A 17,920-nucleotide genomic window follows, 5' to 3' on the forward strand; every position below is an offset into this window, starting at 1 on the left:
GAAAAAATACCAGAAAAATGGGACTGGATTATGAAAGTTATGTCATGGAGTGAAATGGACAAATTAACAAGAAAATTAAGAGACTGTGATTTAGAACTTTTTAACCAAGAGTGGAAGAAATTCAGAAGATATGTAGAGAAAGAGTGGAAAATAAAAGGACATTGGACAATTTTTGAGGATTAAGATTTTTAAGATAACAATATAACTCTTGAAGGGGGTTCTTCTTCCCTATGTTTCTTTTTTGTTTCGTTTTTTTTCTTGATAGTTAAGGGTACCTTTAATATCTGTTTTTTTAAAGAAAATAACACTGGCGGGGGTCAAGTAATTGGGGGAGGGGTGGGAGAAAGTAAGATGTGGGGTAGAATGATGGTCTTTTTCTTAATATATATTAAGCTTTTTATAAGTTGTAGTTATAGTTCTACTACCATATGTTACTAATAAAATTGTTTATTCACACAAGCTGGGGAGATGCCTCTCCTCGTGGCAGGCCTCTGCCATAAGTAGCATGTCTGTAAAGGTCGAAAAGCTGCACTCGCTTGGCAGGCTCTCCTCCTTTGGAGGTTTTTAAGCAGAGGCCATCTGACAGCAATGGTGATTCTGTGGGCTGAGGCAGATCATGGGAAGACGAAGAAGAAGATATTGTTAGGGTTTGTAGAATCTTTCGGGATCAAGTGCCGTGTTCTACTGGAGAAAGTTTTCCTTCCAGGCGTTTCGTTCTCGGCTACGGAGAACATCCTCAGTGGCATTGCAGCCGGAGCAGGCGCTCAGACCTTCTTGGCTGCTGTGCATTGAGTGGGACTAGGGCTGCTGGAGAGCTGCTATTTGTAGGCTGGAGGGGGTGTGATGAAATAGCAGCTCTCCAGCAGCCCTGGCCCCACTCAAAGCACAGCAGCCAAGAAGGTCTGAGCGCCTGCTCCGGCTGCAACGCCACTGAGGATGTTCTCCGTAGCTGAGAACGAAACGTCTGGAAGGAAAACTTTCTCCAGTAGAACACGGCACTTGATCCCGAAAGATTATACAAACCCTAATGATGTTACCAGCTGTGAAAACCTGAAATCTTTGATAAGAAGATATTGGATTTATAGCCCTCTCAGCCCCACCCACCTCACAGGGTGTCTGCTGTGGGGGGAGAAGATATAGGGGATTGTGAGCTGCTCTGAGTCTCTGTCCTTGAAAGGGCAGCTGCTGTGAGAGCCCTCTCCAGCCCCACCCACCTTACAGGGTGTCTGTTTGGGGGGAGGAAGGGAAAGGAGATGGTAAGCCACCCTGAGATTCGGAGTGGAGGGCGGGACATAAATCCAATATCTTCTTCTTCTTTTTGTTGCTGTGGCAGGCCTGGAATGGAAGCCCTTCTGATTTCCCTTGGCATTTGCCGCCTGCTTTCAAGAGAGGCTCTGCAGCTGGCATCCCGTGCCAAGCTGTAAGGCAGGGGTGGCCAACGGTAGCTCTCCAGATGTTTTTTCCTACAACTTCCACCCCAGCCATTGGTCATGCTGACCGGGGCTGATGGGAGTTTTAGGCAAAAAAACATCTGGAGAGCTACTGTTGGCCACCCGTGCTGGAAGGGATTCTTAGCAGAGTGAAAAGGTAAAAGTACAAAGCCGCCAGCACGCACAGATTTCACTTTAAAAGCAGGCCTCGGATTCGGCAGGAGCTCAGCTCCTGAACCTTTCTGAGGGTTTCCCCTCCTCTTCCTCACCTTCCTTGTCCATTGAACAGTAGGTGCAGCTGCATAACAATCCCTGGATGAGCTCTGCCCCTGTTTAAAAGTAGTCTTTACTTATCTAGTAAGGAAAGGGTAACTTGGAATTCTACAAAGCAAGTAAGGATCAACATTCTATCTGACTCCTTTTACGACAGATTTACTGTCTGAGGTCCAAAAGCAACTGGTGAGGAGGGCTAACGATTCAGGACAGAGAGTCATAAAGTTGTCACCCAATCCTTTCTCCCTAGTCCATCCCCAGTGTATTGATTACCCAATTAGAGCATTCCAGTACTGGCTAATATGCATATTGACACCTAGCTTCTGGCAGGAAGAAGAAGATGAAAATATTGGATTTATTTCCCACCCTATGCTCTGAATCTCAGAGTTTCAGAGCGATCACAATCTCCTTTACCTCCCTCCACCACACGCACACCCTGTGAGGTGGGTGGGGCTGAGAGAGCTCTTACAGCAGCGGCCCTTTTAAGGACAACTCCTACAAGAGCCCGGTTCTTCCAGATAAGAGTCCGTGCACTTAACCACTACACCAAACTCGCTCTCGTATACATGCAGAGTAGCCTCTTGGTTCTACCTCTAAGCTAGCTAAGCATCAGCGTGCATAAGCAAACAATTGTCTCACGACTTCAGGAAGTGAAGTTGCCAAAACCCAACACGAGCCATCTCTGCAGGGACGTGCGACAGGTGCGTCACCCTGGCACATCAGCCGTGGCACCCTCCTGGTGCTGCACTGGAGTGCTGGGCTTGCAGAGCTGCTCCTTTGGGTGGCATTTGGCTAAAGCAGCAGGGCAGTATCCGAGCACCCCCCTTTGGAAAGGGAACAGCCCTCCCTGGGAGCGAACGCCAACTGCAGCTAGGGAGTTGTGCCCGGAGGATGCCTGGTGCCATAAAGGGGATGAGTGTGACCTGCACAGCAGACAGTGCCTGCGTGCGCCAGTCAGCCCCGCCTCCCATTTCAACGCCAGCAGAGTATAGCAGTTGAAAGTCTTGGACTGAGAGCTGAGAAACCCAGGTCAGATCCCCACTCTGCTGTTAGGGTGGCCAGGGGTGTGTTGGAAAATACCTGGAGACTTTGGGGGTGGAGCCAGGAGATGGGTGGGGTTTGGGGAGGGGAGCTTCTTCAGCATGGCACCATGCCCCTTCAAAGCAGCCCTTTTCTCCAGGGGGCTACTGCTTGAAGGGCACTTGGTGTAATTAGTCGGTTGATCAAAGCCACCAAGTGTCACACCGTCTTTCAGTCTGCAAATATATATTATAAGGATTGTGGACAACACATCATAGGCGATGCAATAAGAACAGAGGCCGGTGGTGCTAGGGCCTTTTAAAGTAACAGAAACCCCAAGGGGGGCAACCCCCCCCCCCCCGCCCCGTCTCCAAATGAAAAGATATAAGTCCAAACTTGAAATTAGTCCAACTGAAATTCATAAGGCAGGTGCTCCTGAGGAGCGTAGCTTCAACGCAGCCGCTTTCTTAAAAAGACGTCTCTCTAGAGTTTGATGACGTTTCAGTTCTTTCTTCAGTTTGACAGCTTAATTATTTAGGAACCCTGGTCTACATTATCTAATCACAGCATTAAGCTCATTATCTGGGAGAGCCGGGTTTGATTCCCCATTCCTCCACTTGCAGCTGCTGGAATGGCCTTGGGTCAGCCTTAGCCCTCACATTGTCCTTCAAAGGGCAGCTTCTGTGAGAGCCAGTTTGGTGTAGTGGTTAAGTATGTGGACTCTTATCTGGGAGAACTGGATTTCATTCCCCACTCCTCCACCTGTAGCTGCTGGAATGGCCTTGGGTCAGCCATAGCCCTCACATTGTCCTTGAAAGGGCAGCTTCTGTGAGAGCCAGTTTGGTGTAGTGTAAGTGTGCGGACTCTTATCTGGGAGAACCCGGCTTGAGTCCCTACTCCTCCACTTGCACCTGCTAGCATGGCCTTGGGTCAGCCATAGCTCTGGCAGAGGTTGTCCTTGAAAGAGCAGCTGCTGTCAGAGCCCTCTCAGCCCAACCCACCTCACAGGGTGCCTGTTGTGGGGGAGGGAGATAAAGGAGATTGTGAGCTGCTCTGAGACTCTTGAGTGGAGGGCGGGATATAAATCCAATATCTTCTTCATTTCAGTGTGAATGTTGACTATTATGTGTTGTACACAATCCTTATAATATATTTTTGCAAACTGAAAGACGATGTAACGCTTGGTGGCTTTGATCAGTTGACTTTTCTCCAGGGGAGCTGATCTCTGCCAGCTGGAGATAAGTTGCAAAAGTGGGAGATCTCCAGGCCCCACCTGGAGGATGGCAACCCTATCTGCCATGGAAGGTTGCTGGGTGACCTTGGGCTAGTCACACACCCTCTCAGCTTTAACCTACCTTCCAGGGTTGTTGTGAGGTTGAAGCGCAGAAGAGGTGAAAGATGTCAGCCCTGTTGGGGCAAAGGCAGGGATATAAACGCAGTAAATAACATAAAGAGTGGAGTAATAAAGGGCCTCACAGAGCGGCATCCCAGGGAGGTTGCATGAGGGTGAAGCCTTGCTGAAGCTAAGCCCCCCAAGTTCCCAGTGGGAAGAATGGATGTGATTACTAAGAGCCAGCATGGGTTTCTCAAGAACAAGTCATGTCAGACTAACCTGATCTCTTTTTTTTTGAGAACGTGACTACCTTCCTGGATCAGGGGAATGCTGTAGACATTGTTTATCTTTATTTCAGTAAGGCTTTTGATACGGTTCCACATACTGTCCTTGTTGACAAGTTGGTAAAATGTGGTTTGGATCCTGCTACCGTTAGGTGGATCTGTAACTGGTTGACAGATCGCATCCAAAGTGTGCTTGTGAATGGTTCCTCATCCTCTTGGAGAGGAGTGACAAGTGGAGTGCCTCAAGGATCTTCCTGGGACCTGTTTTGTTCAACATCTTTATCAATGATCTGGATGAAGGAATAGAGGGAATGCTTATTAATTTTGCAGATGATACTAAATTGGGAGGGGTTGCAAACACAGAAGACGACAGAAACAGGATACAGGATGACCTTGACAGGCTGGAAAACTGGACTAAAACCAATACAATGAATTTTAACAGGGATAAATGTCAAGTTCTGCATTTAGGTAGGAAAAAAACAATGCATGGTTATAGGATGGGGGAGACTTGTCTTAGCAGTAGTCTGTGCGAAAAGGATCTAGGGGTCTTAGTGGATCATACGCTGAACATGAGTCAACAGTGTGATACGGTGGCTAAAAAGGCAAATGCAATTTTGAGCTGTATCAACAGAAGTGTCCGGATCACGTGATGTGATGGTATCGCTTTACTCTGCTCTGGTAAGACCTCACCTGGAGTATTGTCTTCAGATTTGGGCACCACATTTTAAGAAGGATCTAGACAAGCTGGAACGGGTCTAGAGGAGGGCGACGAAGATGGTGAGGAGTCTGGAGACCAAGTCCTGTGAGGAAAGGTTGAAGGAGCTGGGGATGTTTAGCCTGGAGAGGAGGCGGCTGAGAGGGGATAGGATCACCATCTTCATGTACTTGAAGGGCTGTCCTATAGAGGATGCTGTGGAATTGTTTTCTGTGGCCCCAGAAGGTCAGTCCAGAACCAATGGGTTGAAATTAAATCAAAAGGGTTTCCGACTCAACATCAGGAAGTACTTACCGTTAGAGCAATTCTTCAATGGAACAGGCTTCCCTGGGAGGTGGTGAGCTCTTCTTCCTTGGAGGTTTTTCAATAGAGGCTAGATGGCCATCTGACAGCCATGAAGATCCTGTGAATTTAGGGGGAGGTGTTTGTGTGTTTCCTGCATTGTGCAGGGGGGTGGACTAGATGACTGTGGAGGTCCCTTCCAACTCTAGGATTCTATGAAGAGCAGCATATGTTAATGTCACAATTTGAATGCAAACTGGTTGTAGTAACTCGCCTCATTAGGGGGCTGCAAAGAGAATGGAGGCAAAGGCCTTGCAGCACTCCAGTTGCCTGATGCAGTTGCTCACTATGACCCCGTCTTCTGTGCAGCTCCCAGCAGCCGCCAGTTCGAGGAAAAGGGGGTGTCTTCTGCCTTCCCTCCTCATAGACGGATTGCCAGGAGGGGTTGTGTCAGGGCTTCTGTTCTGCCCCTTCTCTCCTGATCGCTCTCTCTCTCTCTTCCCCCCTCTTTTCAGGAAGAAACTGCGTCCAGGTGACGAGAGGTGGAGGTAAGCATATTTGAGCGCTCTTCTTGGGCTACTGGGAGGGCGGGAAATGTTGCAGGGTGGGGAAGAATCTTGCTGCTGGAAAGATCTAGTCGCCCTTAGGAGAGGCTGTTTCTGCTGGACTCCAGGATTTCCAGCAGACGCTGGTCTGGAATTGAGCAAAAACCCCAGCGGAAGGAGAGAGCATCGCCTTTTCCTGTTGCTGAACTGTTGGCCTGCTCTGGGAATTCTTCCCATCTTTACGCTAACTTTGTCATTCAGAAAAAACTTAGCAAGGGTTTCCTCCTCATTCTTTTGAGGAAACAAGGACGTCCTCCTCATTCTTCCTTTGAAACCATTCCAGATTTGCTGACTATCCATCAAGACCCTCAAGGCAAACCAGAAATTCTGTCACCATAATTCTTGTCTGTCTGTCTGTCTGTCTGTCTATCTCTCTCTCTCTCTCTCTCTCTCTCTCTCTCTCTCTCTGTCCATCCGTCCATCTGTCTATCATCTATCCATCCATCTATCCATCCACCCACCGAACCACCCATCCCTCCATCCATCCATCCACCCACCCATCCATCCACCATCCACCCATCCACCATCCATCCGTCCATCCATCCATCCATCCATCCATCCATCCATCCATCCATCCACCCCTCTGTCCGTCCATCCATCCATCCATCTACATAAGATAAGCCATGTTGGATCAGGCCAATGGCCCATCCAGTCCAACACTCTGTGTCGCATAAGAACATAAGAGAAGCCATGTTGGATCAGGCCAATGGCCCATCCAGTCCAACACTCTGTGTCACATAAGAACATAAGAGAAGCCATGTTGGATCAGGCCAATGGCCCATCCAGTCCTACACTCTGTGTTGCATAAGAACATAAGAGAAGCCATGTTGGATCAGGCCAGTGGCCCATCCAGTCCAACACTCTGTGTGACATAAGAACATAAGAGAAGCCATGTTGGATCAGGCCAATAGCCCCTGCAGTCCAACACTCTGTGTCACATAAGAACATAAGATAAGCCATGTTGGATCAGGCCAATGGCCCCTGCAGTCCAACACTCTGTGTCACATAAGAACAGAAGAGAAGCCATGTTGGATCAGGCCAGTGGCCCCTCCAGTCCAACACTCTGTGTCACATAAGAACATAAGAGAAGCCATGTTGGATCAGGCCAATAACCCCTGCAGTCCAACACTCTGTGTCACATAAGAACATAAGAGAAGCCATGTTGGATCAGGCCAATAGCCCCTGCAGTCCAACACTCTGTGTCACATAAGAACATAAAAGAAGCCCTGTTGGAACAGGCCAATGGCCCCTCCAGTCCAACACTCTGTCACATAAGAACATAAGAGAAGCCCTGTTGGATCAGGCCAATAGCCCCTGCAGTCCAACACTCTGTGTCACATAAGAACATAAGAGAAGCCCTGTTGGATCAGGCCAGTGGCCCCTCCAGTCCAACACTCGGTGTCACATAAGAACATAAGAGAAGCCCTGTTGGAACAGGCCAATGGCCCCTCCAGTCCAACACTCTGTCACATAAGAACATAAGAGAAGCCCTGTTGGATCAGGCCAATAGCCCCTGCAGTCCAACACTCTGTGTCACATAAGAACATAAGAGAAGCCCTGTTGGATCAGGCCAGTGGCCCCTCCAGTCCAACACTCGGTGTCACATAAGAACATAAGAGAAGCCCTGTTGGATCAGGCCAGTGGCCCCTCCAGTCCAACACTCGGTGTCACATAAGAACATAAGAGAAGCCCTGTTGGAACAGGCCAATGGCCCCTCCAGTCCAACAGTCTTTGTCACATAAGAACATAAGAGAAGCCATGTTGGATCAGGCCAATGGCCCCTCCAGTCCAACACTCTGTGTCACATAAGAACATAAGAGAAGCCCTGTTGGATCAGGCCAATAGCCCCTGCAGTCCAACACTCTGTGTCACATAAGAACAGAAGAGAAGCCATGTTGGATCAGGCCAGTGGCCCCTCCAGTCCAACACTCTGTGTCACATAAGAACATAAGAGAAGCCATGTTGGATCAGGCCAATAACCCCTGCAGTCCAACACTCTGTGTCACATAAGAACATAAGAGAAGCCATGTTGGATCAGGCCAATAGCCCCTGCAGTCCAACACTCTGTGTCACATAAGAACATAAAAGAAGCCCTGTTGGAACAGGCCAATGGCCCCTCCAGTCCAACACTCTGTCACATAAGAACATAAGAGAAGCCCTGTTGGATCAGGCCAATAGCCCCTGCAGTCCAACACTCTGTGTCACATAAGAACATAAGAGAAGCCCTGTTGGATCAGGCCAGTGGCCCCTCCAGTCCAACACTCGGTGTCACATAAGAACATAAGAGAAGCCCTGTTGGATCAGGCCAGTGGCCCCTCCAGTCCAACACTCGGTGTCACATAAGAACATAAGAGAAGCCCTGTTGGAACAGGCCAATGGCCCCTCCAGTCCAACAGTCTTTGTCACATAAGAACATAAGAGAAGCCATGTTGGATCAGGCCAATGGCCCCTCCAGTCCAACACTCTGTGTCACATAAGAACATAAGAGAAGCCCTGTTGGAACAGGCCAATGGCCCCTCCAGTCCAACACTCTTTCACATAAGAACATAAGAGAAGCCATGTTGGATCAGGCCAATGGCCCCTCCAGTCCAACACTCTGTGTCACATAAGAACATAAGATAAGCCATGTTGGATCAGGCCAATGGCCCATCCAGTCCAACACTCTGTGTCACACAGCGGCCAGAAAAACCCAAAGTGCTATCTATCTGTCTGTCTGTCTGTCTATTTAAATCCTGCTTTTCCTCATGGTTCAAGGTGGCTTACAATAATAGCTTTTTAAAAAGTCAGTTTAAAACCAAGAATAAAATGGAAAACCCCACATTTCTACCACTGATGAGGAGGTACCTGCCAATTTAAGACCCCTCCAAAGCCCTGGCCAGCAGGAGGGCCTTGCAGCACCTCCAGAAGATCTCCGAGGAGTGGGCCTCTCTCACCGTTCCAGGAAGCTTCTGCAGTGGAGCTGGAGCCACGCTGAAAAAGGCCCTGGGCTCCAGCTGCTGCCAGACAGGCCACCCTAAGTGGAGGTGGAGTGGCTACCTGATGGCTGCCGGATGACTGTGGTTGGCACCCAGGGAGACGTGGAAGGAGTCCGTCCTTCAGGCGTGTGGGTCCCATGCAGGCTGTGAAAGGCTTTCCAGGTCATCTCTAGCACCTTGAATGGAGCTGGAAAGCTTCCTCGCAGCTGGCCCTGAGAAGAGTCGGGCTGCCACATTCGGGACCGGTTGTACTTTCTGGGTTGCCTTTGGGGGCAGCCCTAGAGAGGCCTGGGAGACTCCAGAGTCGGCCAGCAGCACTCAGTGATCAGTTTCGTGCAGAGCAGGATGACCCCCACACTCCAGTTTGGTGTAGTGGTGAAGTGTGCAGACTCTTATCTGGGAGAACCAGGTTTGATTCCCCACTCCTCCACTTGCAGCTGCTGTAATGGCCTTGGGTCAGCCAGAACTCTAGCAGAGGTTGTTCTTGAAAGGGCAGCTGCTGGGAGAGCCCTCCAGCCCCACCCACCTCACAAGGTGTCTGTTGTGGGGGAGGAAGGTAAAGGAGACTGTGAGCCACTCTTGAGACTCTGTCCTTGAAAGGGCAGCTGTTGTAAGAGCTCTCTCAGCCCTACCCACCTCACAGGGTGTCTGTTATGGAAGAGGAAGGTAGAGGAGATTGTGAGCCACTCTGACATGCTGAGATTCAGAGTGGAGGGTGGGATATAAATCCAATTTCTTCTCCTTCTTCTCCTCCTTCCTCCTCCTCCTCCGTCTTCTCCTTCCTCCTTCCTCCTTCTCCTTCTTCTTCTCATTCTCCTTCTTCTCCTTCTCCTCCACCTCCTTCCTCCATCTCCTCCTTCCTCCTCCTTCTTCTCCTCCTCATTCTCCTCCTTCCTCCTCCTCCTTCTTCTCCTTCTCCTCCTCCTTCTCCTCCTTCCTCCTCCTCCTTCTCCTTCTCCTCCTCCTCTTTCCTCCATCTCCGCCTTTCTTCTTCTCCTTCTTCTCATCCTCCTCCTTCTTCTCCTTTTCCTTCTTCTTTTTCTGATTTGCTGCTCCTCTCCGGCCTTTCTAGAGATGACTGGAGGCCTTCATATGTGAAGGAGAGGAGGGAAGGGCTCCTTCCAAGGGCTTGAGTGCCTGGGCCCGCCACTCCCCCTCTTTCAGGCGCAGCAGCTGAGGGCATTCATCAGGCAAGCACAAAAGGTGCCCCCCCACCTCCCTTTCCCCTCCAGGGCTGCAGTCTGCAGCCTGGCTGCGACCTTCCAGGAATGCAAGAGCTTGGCGCCTGGCCAGGAGGGCGAGAAAGGAAGCCCTGGAGGGACGGCTCTGTCAGCGTGCTGCTTGTGCAGCAAGTCCTGGCAGAGAAGATGCGATATTCCTGAGCCATGATGCAACTTTGAGCCTGGAGGAAGGGGAGGAATTCGTGCCTCCTCTGCCTTCTAGCTCCATCACGACAGAGAAGGACGAGACTCCCAGCCCGCCCAGAAGCACTTAGGGTCCATGTTACGTCTGATGGTCGCCCCTGTCTGTCCCTGGGACACCTAGAGCCCTCTTTAGCAGCCTTCTCCTCCCTCATCCTTCATGGCAAATCACACGGTTTGCATCCAGTGACACCTTGAACACCAACCTGACCTTTAGAGTGATTCCTCAGTGGAACAGGCTTCCTCCTCTGGAGGTGGTGGGCTCTCCTTCCTTGGAGGTTCCTAAACAGAGGCTAGATGGCCATCTGACAGCAATGAGGATCCTGTGAATTTAGGGGGAGGTGTTTGTGAGTTTCCTGCATTGTGCAGGGAGTTGGACTAGATGACCCTGGAGGTCCCTTCCAACTCATCTATGATTCTAACAGGCTTCCTCCTCTGGAGGTGGTGGGCTCTCCTTCCTTGGAGGTTTTTCAACAGAGGCTAGATGGCCATCTGACAGCAATGAAGTTCCTGTGAATTTAGGGGGAGGTGTTTGTGAGTTTCCTGCATTGTGCAGAGGGTTGGACTAGATGACCCTCGAGATCCCTTCCAACTCTTCTATGATTCTAACAGGCTTCCTCCTCAGGAGGTGGTGGGCTCTTCTTCTTTGAAGGTTTTTAAAACAGAGGCTAGATGGCCATCTGACAGCAATGAGAATCCTGTGAATTTGGGAGAACAGGGTTTGATTCCCCACTCCTCCACTTGCAGCGCATTGTTCAGGGGGTTGGACTAGATGACCCTGGAGGTGCCTTCCAACTCTATGATTCTAACATCAGGAAGAACTTCCTGACCATTAGAGCGATTCCTCAATGAAACAGGCTTCCTCCTCGGGAGGTGGTGGGCTCTCCTTCCTTGGAGGTTTTTCAACAGAGGCTAGATGGCCATCTGACAGCAATGTGGATCCTGTGAATTAAGGGGGAGGTGTTTGTGAGTTTCCTGCATTGTGTAGGGGGTTGGACTAGATGACCCCAGAGGTCCCTTCCAACTTTATGATTCTATGATTCTAAGTATGCAGACTCTTATCTGGGAGAACAGGGTTTGATTCCCCACTCCTCCACTTGCAGCTGCTGGAATGGCTTTGGGTCAGCCATGGCTCTCGCAGAGCTGTCCTTGAAAGGGCAACAGCTGCAAGAGCTCTCTCAGCCCCACCTACCTTACAGGGTGTCTGTTGTGGATGGGGGAGGTAAAGAAGATTGTGACCACTCAGGCTCTGAGATTCAGATATAAATCCAATATGTTAAATACAAATATGTTGTATACGTCAGGGGTGGCCAATGGTAGCTCTCCAGATGTTTTTTTTTGCCTACAACTCCCATCAGCCCCAGCCAGCATGGTCAATGACTGGGGCTGATGGGAGTTGTAGGCAAAAAACATCTGGAGAGCTACCGCTGGCCACTCCTGATATACATGGATGTATACATAATAACAATATTGTTCATCTGCTCTATATAAAATCCCCAATAGAGGCAATTGCAACAAAGGAAAGGGATCACAGGAAACGGGTCAAACAAATTCTGTTATTCATCAGAGTAGTTGTTTAACTTCCACTGTTTGTCTCATTTACTGTGATCCTCTGGTGGGAGGCAGGGGGGTGCTGGGGATTCTTCTGAGATTGCAGTTGATCTCAAGAGACCACAGAGACCAGTTCCCCTGCGGAACCGGCAGCTTTGGAGGGTGGAGTCTCTGGCAGCGCATCCGCACTGAGTGCCGTCTCTTCTCCGAGCTCCACCTTCTCCAAGCATTGCAGCTCAGTCTCCAGGACTTTCCTGAGGCCTTGTTGACACCCCTGTGTGTTCCTCGGCTCCAGGATGCAGCGGATTTCTCACGCAGGCCAGGAGTGGGTGGGGTGGGTGGAGAGAAGATGGCCGCTCAGCGGAGCCAGTCGTTCTGAAAGGCTTCTTCCCTCCCCTCCCTCCGTATGCACGAACAGGTCCCAGTCCAGCGACATCGGGCTGTGCCTCCAGGACCCCGCCCACCCCCATTCCTGCACCGTCAACAAGTCCCAATTCTGGAGCTCCTACCGCATGAACGTGACCGAGGTCAACCCCCTGGGCTCCAACTTCCGCCTGCTCGATTTCACCGTGCAAGCCATCCGTAAGTCCTCCTGGGGGGTTGCAAGTCTTGCCGGGGAGGGGGGCCTAGTGTTGCCAATCCCCAGGTGCGGGCAGGAGGAGAGAGCCACAACAGACATTCATGTTAAATCAACCTCAAATCCTTAAAAATTCAAACATTTATATAACAAATCATTCATGGAAAACGCAGTGTATCGCAAAGTGCAAAGATAAACTACTCCCGAAACAACCATTCCTATATCGATGTCCAGCAGTTTGTTCCTTGAGATTGGAGTCGGGAAGTGGTGTGCAGTGCTGTGAAAACAGAGTCCGATGCTCCAGTTCTTCTCTGTTAGCCAATATCTGGATGGAATGCAGCAAGGAAATAAGACGGAAGAGGGATGCGCTAAATGCCATTTCACGCGAGGCTTCAATGAGCTTCGGCAGTGACTAAAACCATTCATATTGGAGACCAACGCTCCTAGATTCGACAGACAATTGACGGCCGTAGGAGAGAGTCAGTTTGCTGTAGTGGTTAAGTGCGTGGACTCTTATCTGGGAGAACCGAGTTTGATTCCCCACTCCTCCACTTGCACCTGCTGGAATGGCCTTGGGTTAGCCATAGCTCTGGCAGAGGTTGTCCTTGAAAGGGCAGCTGCTGGGAGAGCTCTCTCAGCCCCACTCACCTCACAGGGTGTCTGTTGTGGGGGGAGAAGACATAGGAGATTGTAAGCCACTCTGAGCCTGTGATTCAGAGAGAAGGGCGGGGTATAAATCTGCAATTCTTCTCCAATATGAATGGTTTTTGTCATTGCCGAAGCTCGTTGAAGGTGAAACAGGGCACTTCGGTCTCTGTTTTCACGGCATCGGTCTCTGTTTTCACGGCATCGCACACTACTTCCTGACTCCAATCTCAAGGAACAAACTGTTGACATCAATATAGGAATGGTTGTTTCGGGAGTAGTTTATTTTTGCACTTTGCGATACACTGCATTTTCTATGAATGATTTGTTATATAAATAATTGAATTTCTAAGGATTTGAGGTTGATTTAACGTGAATGCCTGTGTGACTTTCTCCTCCTGCTCTACCTTTTCACGTTACTCTTCATGTTGGTTGCTAAATCCTCAGGTGGGGGCAGGGTATCCCGCGGTTTGGAGGCCTTCCCCCTACTTCAAGGTCATCAGAAGAAGAGCCCAGTAAACTCTCGAAGGATTGGCTACATCAGGGGTGTGTGGCCTAATATGCAAAGGAGTTCCTGCTACACACAGGCACAAACCCCACCCCGCCCATCCCTCAATAGGATGCTTTGGCAGTCATTAGTTCATAAAGTTGTCATAATTCAGACATGACCGTACAGGGGAGTTTTCAGACTCCAATATAACAGGGGTGTCCAACAGTAGCTCTCCAGATGTTTTTTGCCTACAACTCCCATCAGCCCCAGCCAGCATGGCCAGTGGCTGAGGCTGATGGGAGTTGTAGGCAAAAAACATCTGGAGAGCTACCGTTGGCCACCCCTGCAATATAACAATCCCCCCCCCGCTCTTTCTCCAGGATCAGTCGGGGAGAGAAAGTGACCCATGCTTTGGCTGAACAAAAGTAAAAGTTTTATTTTTTCCTTTATAGGATAAAACAGGCAAGAGGTCAGGGTATCTGGGGGAAAAAAATTCAACCATTCTGTTCTCAAGCATAATTCACTCAACCGTCTCTTTTAAAGTACATTCCACATTCCTAAGAGGGCCATAAGGAAAATAAACTTTTAATACTTTCCCTGAAAGATAAAAATGGCACCGATCCTTGACTGAGATATAGTTAGTTAGAGATCTCAGGGTCAAAGGACAGATTTACAGTAGGGGGGAGGTTTTAGGGAGGAATATATATAATCTTTTAGCAATTGATTAGGAAGAACTTCCTGACCGTTAGAGCGATTCCTCAGGGGAACAGGCTTCCTCCTCGGGAGGTGGTGGGCTCTCCTTCCTTGGAGGTTTCTAAACAGAGGCTAGATGGCCATCTGACAGCAATGAGGATCCTGTGAATTTAGGGGGAGGTGTTTGTGAGTTTCCTGCATTGTGCAGGGGGTTGGGCTAGATGACCCTGGAGGTCCCTTCCAACTCTTCTATGATTCTAACAGGCTTCCTTCTTGGGAGGTGGTGGGCGCTTCTTCCTTGGAGGTTTTTCAACAGAGGCTAGATGACCATCTGACAGCAAGGAGGATGCTGTGAATTGTGGGGGAGGGGTTTGTGAGTCTCCTGCATTGTGCAGGGGGTTGGACTAGATGACCCTGGAGCTCCCTTCCAACTCTAGGATTCTATGATTCTAATTCCCAAGTTTACAGACCCATCTTCAGGCTCACTAATCAAAGTTATTTCAAAGAATTTTTTGCTGAATTCCTAATGGCGAAATAAAATTCTCTTAACTGCCTCTAACACCGAGACATGCAAAAAAAAAAAACCCATTAGGTTTGGGACCAGATGAGGTTTTATGGGAAGGGAATGCTGTGGTTGGGCTCGCACCCAAGGCAGGAGAACCTCTCCCGGGTTGCCACCCACTTGCCCCCTCCCCGCAGACGAAGAAGAATTTCTCCAACCAATCTGCACCCTTTGACAGGAATGCCTTAGAAAAGGCAACTGTTGGGGGAGAGAAAAGCTACCTATTAAAATGTTCCAGCCTCTGTCTGATTGGGGATTTAAAGGGCAGCAGCAGCATCTTCAACTGCACCTTGAAGGACTTCGCTGGGCGGTGGGAGGGGGGCGGGGAGGTGTCACCCTGTCCATTCTGAGACCAACGGAGCAGGTCATTAGATATTTGGAAACCTTTTGCCGGAGTTTATCTGCAGACTTGTCCACCATTGTTGTTCTTTTTCTGTTCTATTTCTTTTTTTTCTTTTCTGTTTGGGGGTTGCCATGAATAATATTAAACCTTTATAATCGAGAGTCCCTACATCCCAGCTCAAATGGCGCAGCGTTTCTGGAGAGGGGCCAGCCAGAGCAAGGACGAAGCATCACCTTCTCTCCCTCTGCCTTCTTCCCCCCAGTGAAGCCAGATCCCCCAGAGGGCCTGCGGGTGGAGCCGGTCCCGTCAGCCCCCCGCCGACTGCGCGTGACCTGGGAGTACCCCTCCACTTGGCCCAATGAACCTCACTTCCAGCTCAAGTTCCGGCTCCAGTATCGCCCCGTCATGCACAGCTCTTGGTCTATGGTAAGTGCCTGGGGGTCAGGATTGGAAGGGGGGGCACAAGGACGGGTCCTCGTCAATTTTCCCTCTAAGATGCAGAGTCTTGTGAGCAGAAATTCTACTTTGTGAGCCGCTGGCATTAAAGTTGGGAGCTGCTGCATGAGTTAGTGTGCTCCGGGGTCATCTTTCCCGAGCTAAGACAAAAATGTGTGAGCTGGAGGCTAAGAAGTTGTGAGCTGGCTCACACTAACTCAGCTTAGAGGGAACGCTGCTCCTCGTCCCGTGTCATCCTGGCCTGGAACTGGTATAGTGCTGAGGTTAAGAGATAGAGCTCTAACACGCAAGGTCCCTGGTTCCAATTTTACTTTGTGCACGCCTCTCTTTCTCAGGGGTTCAAACAGAAATAAAAAAGATTACACCTATTAACCGCATTCCCCTGCAGCCTCAGGCATTTGAAAAAGTCCAGAAAAGCATTGGAAAAAGCCCAGAAAAGGGCAACTAGAATGATTCAAGGGTTGGAACCCTTTCCCCATGAAGAAAGGTTAAAATGCGAGACTTCCGGGGTTGGAAAATGCCGAGCTGAACTGCTACTCGGAAGGGGAGCAGGCTGGAACTTCTGTTCAGGATAGTGAAAGGCAATTTAATGCCTACTGCCTACTTTTCTCAGTCAGAGATCAGTCCAAGATATGCACAGGAAACTTTGAGGAGATTTACTTTGGCTAAAAGGGAGTCCCGAAATTAGAAAAGATATTGAAGAGCTAAAAAAAGATACAGAGGATCTCAGAAATGAGACTGTGGTAACATCAAAGAACATAAGAGAAGCCATGTTGGATCAGGCCAACGGCCCATCCAGTCCAACACTCTGTGTCACACAGTGGCCAAAAATTTTATATACACACATACACTGTGGCTAATAGCCATTGATGGACCTCTGCTCCATATTTTTATCTAAACCCCTCTTGAAGGTGGCTATACTTGTGGCCGCCACCACCTCCTGTGGCAGTGAATTCCACATGTTAATCACCCTTTGGGTGAAGAAGTACTTCCTTTTATCCGTTTAAGAAAGTGCAAGAGGTGGAAGGAAGAGAGAAAGTACATGACTCCACCTTGCTAAAAATATAAGAAAAAGTGGCAATTCATGACTGCAAATTGATGGAGACCCAGATACGCCTGAGAGGAGTACCTGAGGAGGAAGAAACTGACCTGAAAGAATATATAATAAAAATAATTGCAGAATTTTTGGAGGAAGATCCTGAAGGGACTAGAAACATGTATGACTATATGTATAGAGTGAATTCACTTTCTGCCAAAAAAAATAATCTACCAAGAGATGTGGTTATAAGATATATGACAAAAGAAATGGTGGGAAAGATTATGAATAAAAACTTTGAAAAAACGTTTCTAGTGGGAGGCAGCAGAGTAAGAATTATGAAGGAGTTGCCAAGGCAAGGGATAAATGACAGAAGAGTATATAAGAAATTGACAAAAAAATTGCGGGACAATGAAATAAGGTATAGATGGATAATACCTGAAGGTCTGAGCTTTGATCTTCAAGGAAGAAGGATTATAATTACAAATACACAGGAACTACGTAGATTTTGTGAAGAACATAAAGAATTTGCACCATGATGGATCACAAATTATTATCTTGGAATGTAAATGGACTAAATTCACCACAAAAAAGAAAGGCAACATTTCATTGGATTAAAAAGCAAAATTGTAATATAGTTTGTCTACAAGCAGTACATATTAAACAAAAGGATTACACATTTTTATGGAATAAGCAATTTTGTTCACTGGCTGAACAGAAGAAAAGAGGAGTGATTTTTTTATATTAAACAAGAATTGGATCCGAAATTAGTGTTTAAAGATAAAGATGGAAGATTTGTAGCAGTAGAAATAATATTAAATGCAAAAAAACCCCGTTGTTATTGGGATTGTATGCACCAAATGGAGCAAAGGATGTTTTTTTTAAAGACATTATACAACAATTTGATAAAATGACATATGATCAAGTTTTGATAATGGGAGATTTTAATGGAACAATTAAGAATACACTGGATAGGTCTGGGGGAAAAAATAATAAGGAAGGGAAATTGCCTAAGTCTTTTTTTTAACTGGTTAAAAAAGAAAACCTGGAAGATATATGGAGAAAATTTAACCCTGAAGTGCAGGACTATACCTTTTTTTCAGCAAGACATAATACTTTTTCCAGAATTGACATGTTGTGGGGCACTAAGGACTTAGGCCTTATAATAAAGAAAATAGAGATCCTACCTAAAATAGGAGCTGATCATAACCCGATAATGTGGATTACAA

General features: G+C 48.4%; 1 protein-coding gene across 1 annotated transcript in view; it reads left to right on the forward strand.

Annotated features, from left to right (window-relative positions):
• IL11RA (interleukin 11 receptor subunit alpha) overlaps positions 1-17,920 on the forward strand; it is a 121,615-nt gene that overhangs the window by 83,869 nt on the left and 19,826 nt on the right. The window contains exons 6-8 of the mRNA XM_060236468.1: positions 5,853-5,885; positions 12,308-12,471; positions 15,462-15,625. Of these exons, the coding sequence (XP_060092451.1) occupies positions 5,853-5,885; positions 12,308-12,471; positions 15,462-15,625 (361 nt within the window). The remainder of the gene's footprint in view (positions 1-5,852; positions 5,886-12,307; positions 12,472-15,461; positions 15,626-17,920) is intronic.

Source organism: Heteronotia binoei, chromosome 4 (assembly GCF_032191835.1).
Source record: "Heteronotia binoei isolate CCM8104 ecotype False Entrance Well chromosome 4, APGP_CSIRO_Hbin_v1, whole genome shotgun sequence".
NCBI lineage: Eukaryota > Metazoa > Chordata > Lepidosauria > Squamata > Gekkonidae > Heteronotia > Heteronotia binoei.